The following is a 21,792-nucleotide window of genomic DNA, read 5'->3' as shown; positions in this document are numbered from 1 at the left end:
GATTAGGTCGGCTTTAACATATTCAGCCTTTCACTACAGGCCTACAGTCAATTAGAAAGAGTTTGTTCTCATAAAATAATATCCAACAGCTGTCAAAACGGACCAAAAACAATAAATTATTCTGTCACTAATTGATATAAATATTCATCACAATAGAAAGTATTGTTGTTTGTAGAATATTCATTAGTGGTGCATGCGATGATTACAGAATAACCAGAAAAAAGCCAACCAAGGCCAGCCTTAAGCTCCGCCTCCTAAAGGCTACGCTCAGACAAGCTGGTCTCTTCACATCAGATGAGAACGTCTGAAGTTATTTTGGAGTATTTGACATCAAGTCTTTATTATTCAACACATCTATATTTGAAACTTGTTATAAATATCCTCAACCTACAGCGTTTGTGTTGATGGTCTCAGAAGAGCGGACTGCTGTAGAGGATGGGGTGGGGTTTTTATTGTTATTAGGTTTTTTTAAAGTGTGTTTTAAATTTTTTTAAACGTATATTGACCCACACTGGCTGTTCTACTTGTTGCTCTTTACATATCTACAGTTCTACTTTGGGATTTCCTGTCCTGTTTGAGCTGATTATCCAGATTTGGTGATCCTGAAAAGTTCCTATCCGGATCAGATTGATCCAATCCGATGTCGCTTTGAAAAACTGGCTCAAAATGAACTTGGATTACGTGATCACGAATTGCAAAAAAAAAAAAAAAGGATTACTAAATCCGGATCAATTGTATGCGGATTAAACCTTTTGAAAAACCGAGCCCAGGAGACCACTGTCCTGCATGTTTCCATGTCTCTTCTTCAGCACACCTGATTTACATTGGCTCCTCAGGAGGACATCAACTGCTGCAAATGCCTGTTAATCACTTGCTCATTTAAGTCAGGTGTGTGGCAGCATGGAAACATGGGTGTTTAAAAGGGCAACATGGAAAACATGCAGGACAGTGTGCCCTGTGGACCAGAGTTGGGAAACACTGCTCTGCGGCTACTTCTCTTTCAAAATGTCATACTATGACAGATCAGAGGTAAAGCATTTGAGATACCGTAAATCCTCTAATATTAGCCTGTGTTTAATTAACTGCCAGGTATCATATTTTGGCCGGTGTCGGAGTCGGCGGAGGTGAATAATGGCCGTTTTTTATTGTGGCCGGGTGGAATGTGGTAACAAGCAAGTATGGGGGCGGTTGTGTCATCCGTCTCACTTTTGATTTGCCAGTGATAGACCGCGAGGGTAACTTTAACCGTGCGGAGACGAAGAGGAGGCGAAAATTTGATATCAAGTTCAAAGAGAATGTGCTGATTATGCTGCAGAACACTCTGGGGAGCAGTAGCAGGGGTTGTATGAACTAGTCACTAGTCGACTTCACCGCTCTATAGTGACTTTTTATGCCTGTCATCGACTAGTCGCTGTCACGTGATAATGACCGGCAAGATGCAGTCCACGGAAAAGACAGCAGCCTGCTGTCAGCAGGTGACAAGCTCCTGCGCATCGGGGGGGCAACGCGCTGTGCCAGAGCGTCGGTACTGACACCCGCCGTAAAACGGACATTTAACCAAATTGTGACCTTTACCCTCTTGCAATTTAACCTTCCCCTCACCCCCATCCTAACCTTAACCAGCTTGCGCATGCAAAGCTCTGATTGTTGACGCGCTCCAGACATCTGCGTCTTGAGCACGGCCACAGTAACATTATCAAATCAGGTGTCACCACCTCAAAAACAAATTTAACACGCGATCGTTCATGTCGGCTCATTCCCTTTTATGTTTTCTGTCTTTTATTCTTTTATTTGTGCCTGATGCGTTTCGCTGCTGTGGATCGGGGCGCATCACCTGATTTGTCCTCGGTGACGCACCTAACTGATGTGGCCGGCGAGCACTCCGCTGTTTTTGCGGTCGGTAGATCTTTTAGAACTGCAGTTCAAAGGTAACTCATAAGGTGAATATATATGAACCCAGGTAGCAGTTCTTCTTTAGGATTGAGAGGAGATGCAGGAAGATAATAAACAGGCAGGACAGAAAAAAAGTCAAATAAAAACAAGTTAGTTTTTGTACCTGGTGGTTGCAACAAACAGACACCATTGAAGGTAATCAGAAGTGAGGAACAGAAAATGAAATAATTATTTTAATGTTTAGAGCAGCAGGAACTCTGAGAGGCTGCAGGCGCATCAGTGAGTTTGCAGCCTCTGTGCAGGGGGAGGGGGGAGAGGGCTGAAGCAGAAACTACCGTTGTTAAAAGAAATGTGTTTAACTTTGAAAATGTGGGCGCAATTTTAATTGTCAAAAACTCCAGCGAACCATTAGTTCATTTTGCTCAAATAGAAATAGAGGCCTGCCTTTAATTCTGGTCCTCCTTCCAATAAAGGCCTGGAGCTTGATGAGCTTGAATCAAATACAGGCCCGGGCCTGTATTAGAGGATTTACGGTATTTTAGTTTCTTTGGCACAACTTTTGAAGTAGAAATTGGCCCTGTATAATGAACATATGCTGTCCTCGCAGCTACGTGTAGCTGGACCGCTAACAATCGACTAATACGATAACAAGAAGCTTTCACCCAAGGCTTGCTTTTTTGATCTGACGGTTTTTATAAATGTTTTCTCACCATAGCTGCAGTACACAAAAGAGAATGACTATATTACTGACTAATAAACACCTCTTAGCATCACACTTAGTGAGAATGGGAGTAGGCTGCTGTTGGAGACAATGACACGGCACTTTTCCTATCACTGAAATTGAGGTAACTGTCATTTTGCCCAAAAACTTTTAAATTTAAAGCATTCATGATAGCAGAAAGGACGCCGCATATATCTTTATTTATTTATTCTCCTTCTGCATTTCAGATGAGTGTTTTTAATCACACAAACTTCATCTGAGGTGTTATTTCTTGTGTTTATAAACCTGATAAGAACCACATGATCTGTCTCAACTTATTTTATTTTAGAATTAAAGGAGACTGAACTTAATTTTATTATACCTGAAAAATGTGTAGCTAATACTTACCTGTAGCTTTCTAATTGATGTAACTGTATGAATTAAATTTGCCACAATAAGGAAAAGAAAAAATCAGAATTTGTGACCTAGAACAAAAAGAACTTTTGATAATACTGTAGAAAAAAGACTTCACATCTTAAAGTTTCTGTTTGAAGTTATTGAGGTTTTTAACCCTCCCACTGTCCTAATGGGTGTGACCCCGCGAGGAAAGTTGACCATCGAGCAGGATTGATGGTTTATCCCTTGGGTCCATGTGGCAGGGGTGAGGAGTGACCACCAATAAGCTGGATAAACCATCAATCCTGCTCAGTGGTCAACTTTCCTTGTGGGGTCATCCATAAAGGCAGTGGGAGGGTTAAAGAACAAAAACAAAGTTTGAAGAAACATCATTAAAAAAAACTGGATTCATCCCTTTGGTGGGTATGTGAACAGAAAACCAGCACAGTGCCTTAACTAGCGGTTCACTGATCAATGACAGCTTTGACACTAAAACTAGAAAATATTTTCTACTTCATTTGTCCATAATCACTCTCACTTCTCTTCCCTGCTCACAGACAGCTTAATATCACACCTCCGACAAAAATGACAGAAATACAATATTATTAATCCCCCCCCCCCCCCCCCCCTTCTCTGAGCTTGCAGCCTAATTACTATGGTCTCTAAGGAAACCGTTTGGCTGACTGAGTAATCACAGTAATCTCCATTTGAGGCGCTTGACTACTTGCTCACCTTGGAGAGGGCAAGGTGCACGTCTGCATGGAAACACCACTTGATGTTCCCAGCAGCCTTTGAAGCTCGTGTTGGTCTTTATGATGTAAATCTGTTTCAGTTAGCCTTCAGCCTTCTCTGTGATACAACCCAACATCTTCAAATACAAATGAGTAGATAAACACAAAAAGCAAAATGCCAGGTGAGAAACCGAAATGATAAAAAAATAAAGATACAGGATTTTGTTTAAATGTGTTGTGTAGCGCTATTTCTGAGGCGCTCCTCTGTGTGGGCGTACTAACTGCCCATCCTCCATCCAGAAATACAGATTAACTCACATCCAGGTGAATCATCAGCTGATTTTTTCTGTGTGAACTGCAGCGGCTGCTCTTAGGAAGGGATGCTGTCTAGTTGTGTTAGAATGAGTGAAAAATAACCAGAACGCTGTATAGAAGGGTCATCCATAACACGGCCTACTTGCATGTATTAAAACCTTTGTAAACGGGAAAGTTTGAGTAAACTTCAAAGTATTTCTATTTTATTAACCAGGTTTTTTCTTTCCTGGTAAATGGAATTCCAAACCCGTTCTGACTTTTACTAAAAGTACAGGTAAGCTTGTTCATAAATCACGGCTGAATCCAGCAAACGTGACAGAAGAAAGTGACCCAGAACCTGTTCTTATTGTTGATGATGGACGTATTTACACACCAATAAGCTGGAAAACAATCCACCCATCAGACCTACAGAATGGGATCCTTGACTGTTTCACAGCATAATTTGATCTTTAATTATTACTTTTATCTTCAGCCATATTCAATAAGTGTTGACCATAATATTTTACATTCGTGTTTGACATATTATGTTGGCATGAGAGGCTCTGCCTTTAACTGGTTCACATCATATTTGTTGGTGAGTACTTTTTGTTCTCGGCTGGCCTTCCCTCACTGCGGCATGCCTCACGACCGAGCCCCCAACACGGAAGTGGACACAAATGCAGTTCCACCCTCGTCCACTAGGGGCTGGCACCAGAAGAGAGCAAACCCTCATGGACTCCCATGTTACAATGCTATTTTCACAGCAGAAATAAACATGTTTACAGCCTGGTTAAAAAAAATAACATTATAGGTTTAATAGATCTGGTTTACACTTGTGACAACTCTGAGGTGGTGAAATTAGCTGTAACTCTTCTTTTTTAAGTGTATTAAATGCTTACAAATCTGAATAATTAATGAGCATCCACGTGACTTCGGAGCTAGCTCCAGGGAAATGCCTCGGCCTCACGTTAACAGATGTTTGGTCATTTTGACTCTCAGAACTTTAGTTTTGTCTGTGTGTTTGTGTTTGGATGTTAATCATGGGATTAGTTGGACAAGAGGGCAAGCTGTGGTTACTAACAGATCATCCTTGCAGTTTCTGCTTCTCTTTATCAGCAAGTAAAATAAAATTTCTGTAATTTATGTGGCTGGTTGAATGGGGGAAATGTTGTCTTTTAACTGCTGGGTCAAGCATGTTAGTGGAGCTGCAGGAGAACCTTTAGCGGGTACCCGGCTTCTCCTTTTTCCTGCCCGGGAACAGTTGCTAGAGCAGGCAGATGGTTGTTCCTGTTTCCTGGTGAAACCGGGCAAGCTCCGATGCCAGGTTGTAGTCATGCTGGTCAATGGTGAATCTCTGAGTGAGACCACAGAAACACCACAGCTCTTTTTGTTGATGCTGCTTCACCTTTGAGTTGCTCACCCGCATTTTTCTTGCTAATAGTTTGCTGGTTCAATGGGGAAAATTCTGTTCATTTACCATAACATCGTATGGTCTAAGATGGTTGAAATATAACGCGTTGGTGTGGCTGCTGGATAAAAAAAAACTAGAGGTAAAGATCTGACCGAGGATAGTGGAGGCTATTGGGCTTCTCTGTTCCACCGTGGACAAACATCTGCGAGTTAGATCAGCGGACTCGCGGATCTTTGACCGCGGTGGACCAGCAAAGCCTGTTATCCTTGGTCAGCTTACCTAGTTATTATTTTGGTACTAAGCAGACCGGAGGTCTTTTTACTTTGGAGTCGCTCTACTGCGTTTTTCTTGCTCATAATACTCAAAAAAAAAACTCTGTTAGCTTTGGGTTAGCGTGTAGCTAATGTTACGCTGATCTCCGACCGTGGAGCAAGAGCTGAGGTAACTGCCACAATGCCCGGCTATGATTGCAGCAGTCTAAGGCTCTGCTTGTAATTTAATAGCCCCGGTGTCGGTACAGTATCTGCTCGGGTGCAAGATCGGCTCGGGGTCCTTCGACTGCCGATGACGTCAAAGTACGGCAAACCCACTCGGACAAAATACACTACACATCTATACTGTTGGAAAGAATTTAGCAGTTTCGTTATTAAAATAATGTTTCTTAAGACGTAAGTTTGTGTTATGGTATTTGTAAAATAAAACACTATTTTATTCATAATGTTGAACTCCTCTTTGAGCACATCCCTTGAAGAATCATAGGTATTAGCAACACCTGTGAAATTGTATTTGCAGGAAAGAAGTGTGTCCCGTTTATTTAAGTATTTTGTGTTTAGAGTTTTTAACGTCTTGTCCATGAGTAGTTCAGTTACGCTCATAGCTAAGAGCTAAAACTCTGGAGTTAAAAGTTTTCTGGCTTTACTAAAATACCTGTCTGTACTTATTTGATTGATGGTATTTTTACTTTCTATTAGACTCCAAATGTAATCATTTGGAACGTTTCTAATTCATAATTTGTAATAATGTAATCGGCGATATTTGCATTAGCATTCCTATGGGTTTTTCCATGTATATTAGCATTGCGCTAACCACTCGCTGCCAAATTGCAGCCTTTGAGATTAGAAAATCTCCTTTTGTCACATCGCAATTTAATTGCACATGCAGTTAATCGTTCAGCCCTAATATACATGCAGCTCTATGCTAAAAGTGTATTTTCAAAGAGGTAATGATGGATTTCTTTGTAAAAGTTGTCCATCTTTCCAATAGAAAGATTTGCCTGGACCAACGTAACGTGATAACAACGTAACGTGATTACGTAATTCCGTGAGGTTCATGTTCAGCCAATCAACTACTTAGACGTCATCGGCAGTCGACGGACCCCGAGCCGATCTTGCACCCGAGCAGATCCTGTACCGACACCGGTCCGATATAGACCTCCACAGACAACCAGCATGAATACAGTCTTTCGCAGAAGCCAGTCTGCCGTGCGGGTGGGAGCCCTTCTTAGCTTCTTGGGTTAGCTAAGTAGCTACATTGATTATTTGTTCCAACCGTAACAGCCCCTTCAGCTCCACCTCTTCTCTCATTGCTGGATTGTCTGGGCGTGACGGGACGTGTAACACAGTCAAAATGGCGGTGGTGGGGACCTCCCATTTGGAAACAAAAATGTATAATTTGAGCCAATGGACACAAATTGTCCGGTATATGTGTCGCTGCTCAGGGCTCAATGCTTTGCCCTCTTGCTATATTTGTTTGTATTTGATTTCTCTTGGGCTATTTTGCACAACCAGGCCTTGTGACTTCATTTTTATGCTGACGTTTGCTAGACACATACGGTGCCCGTCTGGTGGCATTGAGGACAACAAATAACTCGTGGCCACGAGATACTTAAGATACTTACTGCGTTCCCAAGAGATATTTTTAGATATGTCTTTTTGTTTATTTTTATACTTTTACATTTGTCTTAATACCACTATTAGAACTTATTTATTCTATTTCCACTACTTTACATTCCTTCTTGTTTTTTTATGCAGGGTTCCTTGTATTTGCAGAACATGCTGGCACTTAAAACTGCCCGTTTGTGCGACATAAGCGCGCACGTGTGTGTGTGTGTGTGTGTGTGTGTGTGTGTGTGTGTGTGTGTGTGTGTGTGTGTGTGTGTGTGTGTGTGTGTGTGTGTGTGTGTAAATAAATATGTGCACCGTATCTTGGAAGGACTAAATATACAACTACGGCTGCAGCTATAGAATATTTTAGCATTCGAGTATTCTATTAAATCCTTCAACGATTAATCGAGAATTCTAATTGACAATGTTTCAAGTGAAACAAGAACGCTGCTAAAAGTATGAAAATCAAACAGCAAAATTATTAAAGGCTCAATAATACATCATGAATTGGTGTTGTCTAGTTCCCTCTTTGCCAGCTGATATTTATAATTAGTAAATATTTTATTGAACAAAAGTGGCTTACATTTTATTCACATTTTAGGTTTGTATTCATATCACTCATCCTGGTTAAAAAACATGTCTACATATATTCACATATAATCAGTAGAATTTATTTATCATTAACATGTTCAGTTGTAAGCTATTGGAAATGCTAACAACATTTAATTTCTACTGGTAACAATGTAATTATGGTATGTATGTCATGACTCCCAGGTGACACCCTCCTATGTCTCTGCTGCCTCCTCTATCTAGCCCTCCGCCACATAATTATTATCACCTGCACCCTGTCATCAGCACCCTTATATCCTTCACCTGCTTCACGCAATCACCTCACCCTGCTCACCTGGTTCCACTGCTATATATTCACCAGCCAGCCACCAGTTCCCTGCCAGATTATTGAACGCTCTTTGCCAGTAGATCTGCCAGCCTTTCACCTTCCCTGATCACAGCCTCCAGACCTCGTTTTCATGCCTCACCCCTGCCTAGGACTCTGCCTGCCATCACGACCCTCGCCTGTCTTTGACCTCTTCCCTAGCCTGCTCCATTTACCTGCTTCGCCTCGTTCTGGTTTTTGACCCACGCCTTCTCTGCGATTCTGTCTCCAGCCTCGCCCTCCTCGGGTAACAGCACGTCTCATAAAGACTTTTAAAGGTGCTTTACTGTGTTTGGGTCATTACGGGTCCTTCTAGTTCAGCTCATGACAGAATATGTTTTATATACAGGTTGCAACATAATCCAGTCTAAATTCTATTCAAATATAAAAGCGTTTGTGAATTACATGCTACAACGGCTTGCCACAACTCTGGTGTGGTGAATGGAGCAGACTCGTAGCAACAACCAGACGATAGCAGCAACAGCAGCTCTGCTCCATACAGCTGCCAACATCCACACATAAATAAAATAAATAAATAAAATAAGTAAATAAATAAATAAATAAGTTCTTCTTGTAGAATTTATACATGAACATCAAGTTTTTTCTGAACCTCACTTGCTCATGAGAATGCTACCTGCTAGCTTAGCAATATCAATTCAGCTCGTAGTTTAACTCTTGATCCCAAATTTAGAACCGTTTCTGCCTTTTCTATGGTTTGTGTCTTTGCTGGTTTCTCTATCCTCCTCCACAGCACCTGGATCACCATGTAGTGCGCCAGTAAAACGTGTTTGGACTGCGGAGCGCACATTTAACCAAGCTTCGAATCAGTAAAAACATTTTTCGAGGAATTTAAAGAATCGAATCATTCAGTGATTTGTTTCGGCTTTATATGCAGCCTTAAGAGACTACTTTTGGATTAAATGTATGACTGATTGGTGGATACTGGGGATGGCTAGGATTTAGGGTTAATTATTATGTTATAAACAGGAAGGTTGTTTATGAATGTAATGTTAAATTCTAAAGGTTCCCAATAAAAATGAATTAACATTGTTTTTAGTGTTGGCTTCTCTTCATGTTATTATTCTGACACATATGGAACACAGAGGAGACAGAAATGAACCCTTAGTAAACGTGTTGTTGGTGTCATGGTGTGTGGGCTTTGGCATTGGCTTGTGTGTGATTTATGCTACGGTCTTGTTGGGTTTCGGTATTCAGAATATTATGTGTTTATTTATCCATATGAGTTTGTTTTCCCCAGTTTCAACATGTAAACGTCTGAAAGACCCACTTTCTTTTTACTGTTTTAAAAAATTTCAGCCATTCTGTGATAAACGTGCTGTTATGGTTGGGATCATAGGCCTGTTTAAAGATCTGGTCTGGACCGGGTGGCCTTACATATCAACTTTAGGTCATTTACAGCGGAGTTCAGGGTTGATTCAGCACCTCCAGTAGTTCAAACCCCTTATGTGTAAGTCCTGCATTCCAGATAAGATAGCAAACGTTATGTGCATGACCACACCTGGGGCAGAATCAAAATAGCATCTGTGCTACGAATCACAGTTATTTAGGGCAAAACCCCCTATAGTCTGACTGTTAAATGACCCTGACAAGATTACTGTTTTTTTTATTCTTTTCAAGTGTGCATGTGATAAATGTTGAGTTGATATACATCTTTAGAAAGTAAAGCAGGCAGCTTGTGTTAATCTTTACACATCTAGAGTTGAGGGAAAAGTTGGTTTCTACCTAAACCTCAGTTAGGGTTTGGGATGTCACTTGAAAAAGCATCATCATACATAACCATAACCCTAACCCCCCTAAAAAAGTATTTTTGTACTAAAAAAGAAGATTCACGGAGTGTCTGTGATGACCCCTGCTTCCTGGCTCCTCTGCCTCCTGCTATACTTTGTCCCTACAGTTCAGCTTTCAGCTCCAGGGACAGCTCCAGAGTACTCTTCACCTCACACTCCAGGACCTTGGACCACGCCAGCAGCAGCAGTTGTTTCACCAGCTGAAACAACTCAGCAATCTTCCTCTCTTGAGGGTTGTTAAGCCTGTCTATAGCCTTCAATCAGGGAGACCCAGAGCAAGTCTGTGGTTCTACTCGGCAGTGATTTTGCGAGCGTTAACGCTACTGGTCTTTAGACTTACTCTGATTTAAAGGACTTTCTAGTCCTTTCGTTTCCTTTGTCTGAGGACTTTAAGTTCAGAGTTTCCCTATTCATGGTGCTAACCTTTCAAGTGACCTTTTTCTGTAACGACTTAGCTTTAGTTATTCTGGTTGTTTTGACTTTCTTCACTCCTTGTTATCCAGGGAGTTGTTTCCAGCTAGTCATTTGAAGCAGTTTTAGTTAGTTAGTAGGAGATGCCTTTTTGTTAATAAATCATTGTATTTTAACCTACTTTCTTCTCCTCATTTCACCTTTGTACAAACCTTATTTATTTTCCACTGTGTTTGTCCCCTGTCATAGGGGGCATAACAGTGTCAAAAAGCAGGAGAAATATATAAAACTATTACAAGAGTCAATAAATGGATTGAGAAGCATCATCAATAGAATCAAAGAGCCACAATAGTCTAGGAGAGTTATGAAGAGAAATATATCAGGGACCCTGGAGAGAACAAGACTCTGGAGAATGACTGAGAAAACTCAGGACTGTATGTCTGAAAGAAGTCCATCCCCAGAGCTCTGAATAGGCTGTGAGGTTGTAGACAAAAGAATACCTAAGCTCTGAGACAACTTTAGGCCTTTACTTAAGAAGCCTTCTCTGGATCCAGATGACCCAATGAATTATAGACCAATATCTAACCTTCCCTTTTTATCCAAAGTCCTGGAGAAAATAGTGGCCATCCAAGTATGTGAGCATTTAAACACCAATGCTCTGTTTGAGGAATTTCAGTCTGGTTTTAGAGAATATCACAGCACTGAAACTGCGTTAGTGAGAGTTACAAATTATATTCTTATGGCCTCAGATAAGAATCTTGTGTCTGTTCTAGTCTTGTTAGATCTCAGTGCTGCCTTTGACACAGTTGATCACAATGTTCTTTTAGAAAGACTTGAACATGTTGTAGGGATCAAAGGAACAGCGTTAGGCTGGTTTAAATCCTACCTGTCTGACAGATTTCATTTTGTAAATGTACATGACAAATCTTCTTCATACTCCAGGGTTACTTGTGGAGTACCACAGGGTTCAGTGCTTGGACCAATTCTTTTCACTATATATATGCTCCCAATTGGTAAAAGCATTAGCCAGCATGGGATAAACTTCCATAGTTATGCTAACAATACTCAGATATATCTATCCATCAACCCTGATTAACCTAATCGGTTAGTTAGATTACAGGCTTGTCTTGAGGACATAAAAAATTGGATGACTCAAAACAAAGCGCCTTCTGCGACCCTGTTGGGAAGCCCAAGGCGCTGAGGCTTTTAAATCAAGACAAGACTGAAGTTCTCATCTTTGGATCTGAAATTCGGAAAAGGAAATTGCTTAGTCAATCACCTGGCCTGAGTGGCATTAAATTAGTCTCTGAGAACAAAGTAAGGAACCTTGGTGTTATCTTTGACACATGTCATTCAAATCCCAAGTCAAACAGGTTTGTAGGATTTCCTTTTTCCACCTTCGGAGTATTGCTAAGATTAGATGCATCCTTTACAGGACTGATGCTGAAAAACTAGTTCATGCATTTATTACTGTAATTCATTACTCTCAGGAAGTCCACAGAATGTAGTTAAAAGTCTTCAGCTTGTCCAAAATGCTGCAGCTAGAGTTCTGATGAGAATTAAAAAGAGAGATCATATCTCTCCTGTCTTAGCTTCCCTACATTGGCTACCTGTGAAATTCAGAATAGATTTTAAGATCCTTCTTCTCACATATAAAGCTCTTAACAATCAAGCTCTGTCATACACCAGTGATCTGGTTGTTCCATATGTTCCTAACCGAGCACTTCGCTCTCAGACTGCAGGTCTACTGGTGGTTCCCAGAATATCTAAAAACAGGATGGGAGGCAGATCTTTTAGTTATCAGGCTCCTCTCTTTTGGAACCAACTCCCAGCTTTAGTCCGTGAGGCAGACACTTTGTCTACTTTTAAGAATAGGCTTAAAACATTTTTATTTGATAGGGCCTATGGTTAAAATATGATGTTAGCCTAAATCTGGACAAGTGGGGGAGTACAGGGAGGTGGAGTGTACAGTCGGTAAAGACAGCTCTCCCTTGCCCTGCCTCCAACATGCCTTCATCTAAAAGGCTAGGTTATCCAGAGTTATCTCTGTAGTTATGCTGCTACATAGGCTTAGACTGCGGGAGGACATACTGACCACTTTCCACATTCGACTACTTTCTTCTACAATCTGCCCTTTAACTGTATTATTTTCTGCTATTTCAGCTGTTAACTTTATTTTTTCTCTAAGTGTTTTTCTCCCCAGAAGAAGCTACAATGATGTTCTGCTGAGCTGTGGTGGCCTCATGGAGGGGACCATCGTCTTGAACACTGTTGCTAACCATTTAATCATTCTCCCTCTTGTGATAATAACATTTTACTTTCCTTGACGTTGGATGTGCTACTACTAGTTCACCCATTTAATTATGGATTCACTAGGATAAATACAATAAAGTTTATTTCTCACCAAATAGAATATTTACTAAGAAATCACAATTAAACCATAGACACACTACTTGGTGTGTGTGTGTGTGTGTGTGTGTGTGTGTGTGTGTGTGTGTGTGTGTGTGTGTGTGTGTGTGTGTGTGTGATCTGTCTTCTCCATCCCCAGTAAGTCGTGGAGGATGGCTGCTTACACTGAGCCAGGATCCTCTGGAGGTTTCTTCCTGTTAAAAGGGAGTTTTCCTCTCCACTATCGCTGCATGCTTGCTTAGTATGAGGATTGCTGTATAGTCACTGACACTTGTCAGTGACTCGATGCAATTTGCTGGGTTCCTTATATAGGAATTTTTTCTGATTGGCTTAATGAACTGACCTGTACTGGAATGCTTATTATGTGAAGTGCCTTGAGACGACGCTTGTCGTGATTTGGCACTATATAAATAAACTTGAATTGAATTGAAATGAGGCTGCAAGGGAATAAGCCACAACCAAATACTTAAAACAAATTAAGCTAGTCCTAAGAAATCAGCTCAAGGCCACGAACGAGATTGGGGAAATAAACAGCTTCGCCCGGCAACTAATCAGATATCTGTCAGGAACAATGAGCTGGCCAAAAGAAAAAATACAGACCACAGATGTTAAAACACAAAAGCTCCTAACCACGCATGGACGATTCCAACCCATATCCAGCACCCTGAAACTGTATACTAGCAGTAAGGAAGGAGTCAGAGGACTAGCCAGTGTGAAAGCTATGATGCAAGATGAAACAGCCCAGATCTTTAAGTACATCAAGGATAAGACCCCTACGGATGACATGTGCAGTGAATGTCACAGACAATGGCAAACAGAGGAGCAGGTGCTGGAAATAATGTTGTGGAAGGACACCCCTACATATGATGTTCCACCGACAGGACATAGGACAACTAAGACAACAAAATTGAGGTTTAGGTAACATGAGGTTGAGGTTTCTGAACAGAAATGTTAGTAGAAATGTTAGCTTTACCTATGCACTCTTCTGAATAAAGATTTCTGAAGTTTATCCTGGAATATGCCCGTCTCTCTCCGAGTTAAATGGTCACAGGCCCACGTGCTCGATTGACCACTGGTACGTCTGAGGCCTTAACTCCCCAAAAAACCTCAATTTCCTCTTTGATTCCTTGATATTTTGAATGTTATATATAAATGTGTATACTGGTCTCATAATGTTTAAATGCCCCCTTAAACCATGAAACAGTCAGAATTGTATATTTTTGTAAACAGACCTCATAAACCCTAATTGTCTCCATAAACCACCACGTTGTCAAGTCCTCATAAGCCTGTGGAAATGTATGCATGTTCTGATACGTTTTTCCTATTTTTGAAGTGAGACTTTTCTTCTATGGGTAAAATCAAAATTTTGACATACTTTTGGTGTTCACCAGATGCAGGGAAAGGTGTGTCCTCATAAATCATCAAAAAGTCAGAGTGGTTTCATAAACCATAAACGCACGCACGCATGTGTGTGTGTGTGTGTGTGTGTGTGTGTGTGTGCGCGTGTGCATGTGTGTGTGAGAGAGAGAGAGAGAGAGAGAGAGAGAGAGAGAGAGAGAGAGAGAGAGACTCTTACCACATTTTCCTGGATCTGGCAATTGGAGACAGAGATGCTCATTGATACTTCTTCTGTTAAAGAAACAAATAAAAAAACACGTGACTAGACTGTCCCGGTGACTCATAAGTCCATAAATTACATTCCAAACTCAAGCCTGTCATTTCAACTGCTGACATTTTATTAACTCATGAATACACCTTTCAACAGACATATCACCAACAATAGTACATGTTCCATGTAGCATGTTTTTAAGGATGAGTTTTGTACTTTTATTTATATTATTTTCTATTTGTAAAAATAACAGAGAACTCCTAGATGTGAAGTCTGCAGACTCACACTGTTTAGCCAAAGGTTTACCACTGTAAGACAACATGGAAGTGTTAGTCATCAGCAGTTTGACGTCACTGAAAGCCCTAAATATCTCTGATGGGCTTTGAGTGGGCATTTTCAACCCAAATAGAGCTGAGACCCTGCAGGGATTTTTGATTCAGCACAAAATTATTTGTGCTACGTGTGTCAGGAGCCGGGCAAGAAGAATGAGTGCTTTTCCTAACAGAACTTATACGGCACCACTGTGTTTAACTGTTTATTTATTGTCATCAATGTTCATTTATTTTACCAATAACTTGTAGATTTTTATTACAGTATCAACTTAGGCATTGCATTCCCTCGGTGGACTCCTGTGCACTTTGCACAGATGAATGAAGGGGAACCTGAAACAGGAATACGAGCTGATGCTTTCTGTTTCCTCCCTGCCTGTAGTAAAGGGGTTCAACTCTCTTCTTTGCATGGCGTATTCCTACAGCAGCAGACTGGTTCTGAATACTGCAGTCTTCTGCAGATTCCTCCCACCTGTAAGGGTAAAGCTTAGCCTCTTCCATGTCTCTCTTGTCACATTTGCAAGAATCGTTAAACTGCAGGTGTGGGTGATCAGTATGCCTGTTTACATACACGATGTTCACACAGAGACATCCTGTGAACATGTCTAATCCTTCTGAAGCAGTGCTGCAACACACAGGTGGAATAAACATGTTCATGTTGGATGATTTGTCCAACTATGTCATGTTGTTCAGCCTATTTGTTGTCTGGTGGGGAGAGACACTGTCTCAAAATGCAGGACCTCATTCAAAAAATACTTTGTGTTGAGTCTTTACTAAAACATTACTTAAAGGTAAAGTCTGATATTTCTTCTGGAACATATTTTTCCACATTGTGTAAATGTTTTGTCAAGAAAAAAGAAAAAAGCAATTGGGAGGAGATTCAATTGGGTTTGGAGTTGGTTCCCGAAGTTGTGACCTTAGTAGATCAGCAGAGCTGTGTGTCTGCTTGTGTGTCGCAAGCAGGCGTTGTACTAATTTCTGCAGCCATCAGATTTTGTGACTCTAGGGGGAGCCCAAAATAAGTTGCCAGACAATGTAATTTTCTTCCAAAATGTAGCTTCCTTGAATGACATTTTCCAAGATCGAATACTTCATCTTTAAGCTCAGTAAAAAACATTTACATTTGTGCAATCTGGCTTTCATATTTATAAAATACTGCTCATGCACAGCTGCACACATCTACAGCTTTATAAATCACATTCTTCCAAGAAATGTGCTCTGGTGTACTTGGATCACGTCCCATTTCCTACACACCCTTTTCTGCCATAATTGGTCAATGCAAAGGGCCTTATGAATACTCTGTGTAACCCAGAAGCTAGAACCTTAATGAGGTATTAACTAATTGGCTTACTAATATGATCCATCCTCAATTTAGATAAAATATAAAATATAAATTAAGGAAATTAACAATACTAATTAATAGATATCTAATTAACTAATAGATAATTTCATAATGAATTATTGGAAGGGTGAATAACTAAAATAACGAGTTTAATATTAAACATCGGTTAAAACAAGAATCTTGAACATCCCTAACAGAAACAGAAGAGGAAAGCTGTATACTATTGGTCCAGGTGGGAATCTGAAATTTCATTGGCTGAGAGAAATAAGTCCCGCCTCCGCGAAATAAAACCGTGCGACGCAGCTGAGCGAGAGGAGAGACAAACGGCTGTGCAGCACGCAGATACAGAAAGCAAAGACTGAGCGGTTAGAGAGAGAGAGAGAGAGAAAAAAAAACAACGGTCGAGGCCGTGAAGAACCCTGATTTGGGTGCCGCATAGATAGAGGGAGAGGCGGACTTGACTCCTTCTAATAAGAGCTAGGAACTTGGAACCAACGCGGTGAGTAAAGGAAAAAGAAGAGAAAAAGCTAACGATGCAACTTAAAAAAAAAGGAAACTTAAATAGCTTATCAAATTAATTTCATTCTTATAGATTTGTGTGGAGACGACAGAGTGAACCAATCCTCTGTAGGAGGGAACCGTTGGAGCGCGTTGGTGAGTGAATGAGATTAAATTCAGTAAATTATTAAATTCAAAAAGCTAATTACAGCAACCGAGGTGACAGCAGTGGGCTGCTAGACGTTAGATCCCAGGAGTTAACATCTCAAACTACCAGTTAACGGTGGTAGGGCATATAGGAGTTAACGGCTCAAACCGCCAGTTAACGGCGGTAGGGCATATGGGATTCCCAGGAGTTAACGGCTCAAACCGCCAGTTAATGGTGGTACGGCCTAGATGTACAAGGTCCTCAGGGGCGTTATAGCTAACGCCATAGAATTAGCAATGCGTCCCTTAACCAAACATTTAATAATAAAAAAAATAGATAAATAAAAATAAATAAAAGCTAACTGATTAGGGAGGAATTATTTTACAAAGGTGGACCAAAGGACCAGAATTTATATTTTGTTGAATTTTGTTATAGAACATTTTATTTATTTATTTATTTATTTATTTATTTATTTATTGTGTTACAGATATACAAGGTGTCACAATGCTGTATAGAAACACAACTAAATGTATCCTTGTTGTCATGAATGTATTTCTTGTTGAATAGTGTAGAGTAATAGAATCTAACTGAGCCTATTGAGCTGAACAATTGTTGTCATATGTAATTATATTTCCAGAGCTACTGAGAATTATTTTAATAGACAATCAAATTGATGTTATGTTAGTTGAACTGTGAACCCAAACATGATTGGCTATGCCAATAGAGTGAAGCATTTGTTTAAGTCTGTAAGACTTTATGCTGTGATGTGACGAGAAGGGTCGATGCCAACTCGCTAACAGTCCTGTTGTTTACAGGCTGGGTTTTTTTTTTTCCTTGGGTTTGATCCCGACTCCTATGATCACTCACTTGGAACGAGAACTGGATTTCTTCCTGACGAGGGAGATGGCGAGCCTTAACCACTGAACGAACCAGGACATCTCAAGTAACTGAAGAGCAGACTGCTCTCTTCTGTGAACAATCTCAACGGTGCGGTAGGAAAAAATCGCACCACCGGACTCTGACTTTCACCCCAAGCGTGGGGATTTGACTTGACGCCGGCTGACTTGTGACTCATATGATCAAATCTCATACCGAGCATTTTACTATTGTCGATTGTTTTCATCTGTTTTTGTGTGTTATCTTTATGTGTTATATTTCCCATTATTATTAAAATTTAGTATATAAACCGTTTCATGCTATACCCGTGACTCCAGTCATTCTTAAACAACCTCCAATTCTCCCCGAACCTAATTATTGGCCCATTTGTTTATTTTTTCTTTTAATTATCTTATTGTATCCTGTAATCCGGTTACATAAAACTTGGCGAGCCAGCCAGGAGAATTGTAGAGTTGTTACCTTAGCTAACCATTGACTGACATCATAAGAGTGCCTGGAGGTCACAGTGGTTTGCCATTTTGGCATTATTGGTACTTTTGAGTGTTTTAAAATGGAAGTTGTGAAAACAGAAAAGGTCAAAGTTTCAAATGCTGTTTTAATCAGTGGGTTAACTGATACAGACCTTGATAACGAAGTCTTTGGGTTTATGGAAGGATTCGGACCAGTTAACAGGCGCATTAAGTTACCAAACTGTGATCAGATTATTGTGGAGTTTCAACATGAAGCCACTGTTAAGGAATTAAAGAAACAATGTTTACCCTATGACAAACCTTGTACTAGGAACCCAGATGTTTTCTTTCATATTCAAGACCTAGCCAGCGCGTACAGTCTAGAAACTAGCACATCTGCCACTGATGCCTATCTGTCAGAGCTCAGGGACATAGCTGCGCGTAGCAATCAATCATTTAAAGACCTTCTAATGGAGGAACTGGCAAAAATTGGGGAATCTTTAGGAAGGGATACCCATGCATCTGAACCAGTCACTGAACCAGAGCCAATGCTCCATAGTGACCAAGTTACATATTCCCTGCCTTTAACACCAGAAGTTAACTATATGAACAACTCAAAGGACAATTGTCCACCTACAGAGACTGGAAAACAAAACCCTTGCATTCCACCAAATCTTTTAAACACACCTGAGGTTCAGCGAGTTATTGTGGAACACATTGTTAAAAGCAGTGAGGTTATCCCTCCGCCTACTTCACAATACAGACTAAAACCGTTCTCAGGGCGAGTTCCACACCCTTCTTTTGAAACTGACTATGATACTTGGCGTAGTAGTGTAGTGTTATGCATAAATGATCCTTCACTCACCAAGTCCCAAATTGTACGAAGAATCGTGGAGAGTCTGTCAGCCCCAGCAGCGAGCATCGTTAAAGCTCTTAGTCCAAAATCCGACCCGGAAACGTACCTTGAACATCTCGATTCAGCTTACGCAGCTGTCGAAGACGGCGACGAGCTCTTTGCTCGCTTTTTAAACACAAACCAGGACAGTGGTGAAAAACCTTCCGATTACTTTCAGAGGTTATACACCTTGTTAAACCTAGTTATTCAGAGGAATGGAATTTCCTCCAGTGACGCCGACCAGCAGCTGCTCAAGCAGTTTTGCAGAGGCTGTTGGGACAGCTCGCTGATTTCAAACCTGCAACTCGAACAAAAGAAAGACAACCCGCCTCATTTTACAGCACTTCTCCTCAAACTGCGCACTGAAGAAGACAAACAGGCTACTAAAGCAGCACGCATGAAACAACACTTAGGGGCACAACGAACTAGAGTGTATTCAAATGTGCAAACAACATGCTCTCAGAGTAAAAACACTTGTGAACTGGAAATAGATGATAACTGTGATGACTTACGCAAACAAATCGCTGAGCTCAGGAGCCAAATTGCACAGCTTAAGGTTAACAACACAGATAAAAAGGCAAAGAAAACTCAAAAAGAGTCAAAACCCCGTGTGGGGACTAAAATTCCAGATGAGCCCAAACAGATTCAGCAGATAACAGCAGTGGTGCCCAGACCAAAGCCTGGATACTGTTTTAAGTGCGGAGAAGATGGGCACATAGCTTCTAGCTGTAGCAACGAGCCAAATCCAGCACTAGTTGCAACTAAAAGACTTGCTCTTAGACAGAAGCAGCGCGAGTGGGAGATGTCAAAGCCAATTGCTCAGTCTCCTCCTTTAAACCGGTAGAAGCTCCTATCGTGGGACAGATAGGTGCTAAAGTAGAACCAAGTCCCTCTAAGGAAAGGACAGAGAGACTTTTTTGCAAGCCAGTTCATGCTCATTCAGTGCCAAAACTTCCCAAAAGATTAGTGGGTGGGCGATGCACAGCTACAGTCTCAGTTAACAGTGTTGAATGTAATTGTTTACTGGATTCAGGGTCCCAGGTAACCACCATTGCCAATTCTTTTTACCAAGAACACTTACCTGACCTCTCAATTAAACCCATCAGTAATCTGTTAGAAGTCGAGGGCGCAAACGGTCAAGCAGTTCCTTATTTAGGATACATAGAGATAAGTGTCACATTTCCAAAAGAGCTCGATCAGTCTGGACTTGAGTTACCTACCCTTGCGTTAGTGGTTCCGGATATAAGCTCAAACTCTGATACACCACTACTCATTGGCACAAACACACTCGATCCTTTGTATGAGCAATTGTCTGCCAATAACTTACCTGATTCCAAGGCACTCTCTTATGGGTACCAACACGTGCTAAAAGCCTTAGCAGTCAGAAAAAAACAAAGCAAAGATGGACGAGTTGGTGTGGTGAAGCTTCGAGGGAGAACCCAAGAAGTTCTCCCTGCAAATAAAAAACTGTTACTAGAAGGGTTTATGCAACCCAGCCAAAACAAGCATGAGCCTTATGCACTCATTGAACAACCCACCAATGGTTCTCTACCAGGGGGTATAATTGTAGACTGTTGCCTCATTTCCTTACCTTCACATGGTCCATACAAAGTACCTGTTGTACTAAGAAACGAAACTAACCATGACATCACATTACCCACTAACTGTGTGATCGCTGAGTTAGTTAAAGCCGATCGTGTTATGCCATATCCAGAACCTGACAAAAGTGATCAGAAAGTACTTGCGGCGTGTAGTTTGCAGCAACAGACTTCACCTTCAAACCCTCCTCTCAGTTTTGACTTCGGTACTTCGCCCTTGTCCGAAGAATGGAAAGGGAGGATCACCAACAAACTTAACACTTACTCCGATGTGTTTTCGCACCACGATCTTGATTTTGGTCATACACAACAGATAAGACATCACATCAACTTAAAAGACGAGACCCCATTCAAACAGAAATCTCGGCCGATCCATCCACATGATTATGAAGCCGTGAGAAAACATTTGGAAGCCCTCTTGGAAACCGGTATAATAAGAGAGTCGGAGTCTCCATTTGCCTCACCAATAGTCGTAGTTCGGAAAAAGAATGGTGAGGTACGTCTATGTATAGACTATAGAAAGCTTAATCTGCAAACCATTCGCGACGCATATGCCCTGCCTAACTTGGAGGAGTCCTTTTCTGCTCTCGCTGGATCACAGTGGTTTTCTGTGATGGACCTCAAGTCAGGTTACTATCAAATAGAGATGTGTGAAAAGGATAAACCTAAAACTGCTTTTGTTTGCCCGTTTGGGTTTTATGAATTTAACCGTATGCCACAAGGAATAACAAATGCTCCAAGCACTTTCCAACGGGTTATGGAAAAGTGTATGAAGGACATTAATCTGAAGGAAGTGTTAGTTTTCCTAGACGACTTGATCGTCTTTTCCAACTCCTTGGAAGAACACGAAACCAGACTTTCTCACGTTCTTGAACGGCTTAGAGAATACGGACTCAAGCTATCACCAGATAAGTGTCGTTTTTTCCAGACATCTGTGCGTTATCTTGGACATATAGTATCTCGAGATGGCATAAAAACCGATCCAGATAAGGTGGAAGCACTCAAAACATGGCCGAAGCCTCAGACTTTGAAGGAACTCCAATCTTTCTTAGGATTTACCGGTTATTACCGACGCTTCGTTAAAGATTACTCAAATATTGTCAAGCCACTAACATCTCTCACGGCTGGTTATCCACCCAAACGGAAAAACTTTAAAA

General features: G+C 41.0%; 1 protein-coding gene across 1 annotated transcript in view; it reads right to left on the bottom strand.

The window, feature by feature from the left end:
• prkd1 (protein kinase D1) overlaps positions 1-21,792 on the bottom strand; it is a 130,574-nt gene that overhangs the window by 34,001 nt on the left and 74,781 nt on the right. The window contains exon 13 of the mRNA XM_054742038.2: positions 14,447-14,499. Within this exon, the coding sequence (XP_054598013.2) occupies positions 14,447-14,499 (53 nt within the window). The remainder of the gene's footprint in view (positions 1-14,446; positions 14,500-21,792) is intronic.

The sequence above is a fragment of the Nothobranchius furzeri genome, chromosome 18 (genome assembly GCF_043380555.1).
Source record: "Nothobranchius furzeri strain GRZ-AD chromosome 18, NfurGRZ-RIMD1, whole genome shotgun sequence".
In the NCBI taxonomy this organism is placed as follows: Eukaryota; Metazoa; Chordata; class Actinopteri; order Cyprinodontiformes; family Nothobranchiidae; genus Nothobranchius; species Nothobranchius furzeri.
The sequence above is the reverse complement of the archived record's forward strand: the minus strand, read 5'-3'. Positions and strand labels throughout refer to the sequence as shown.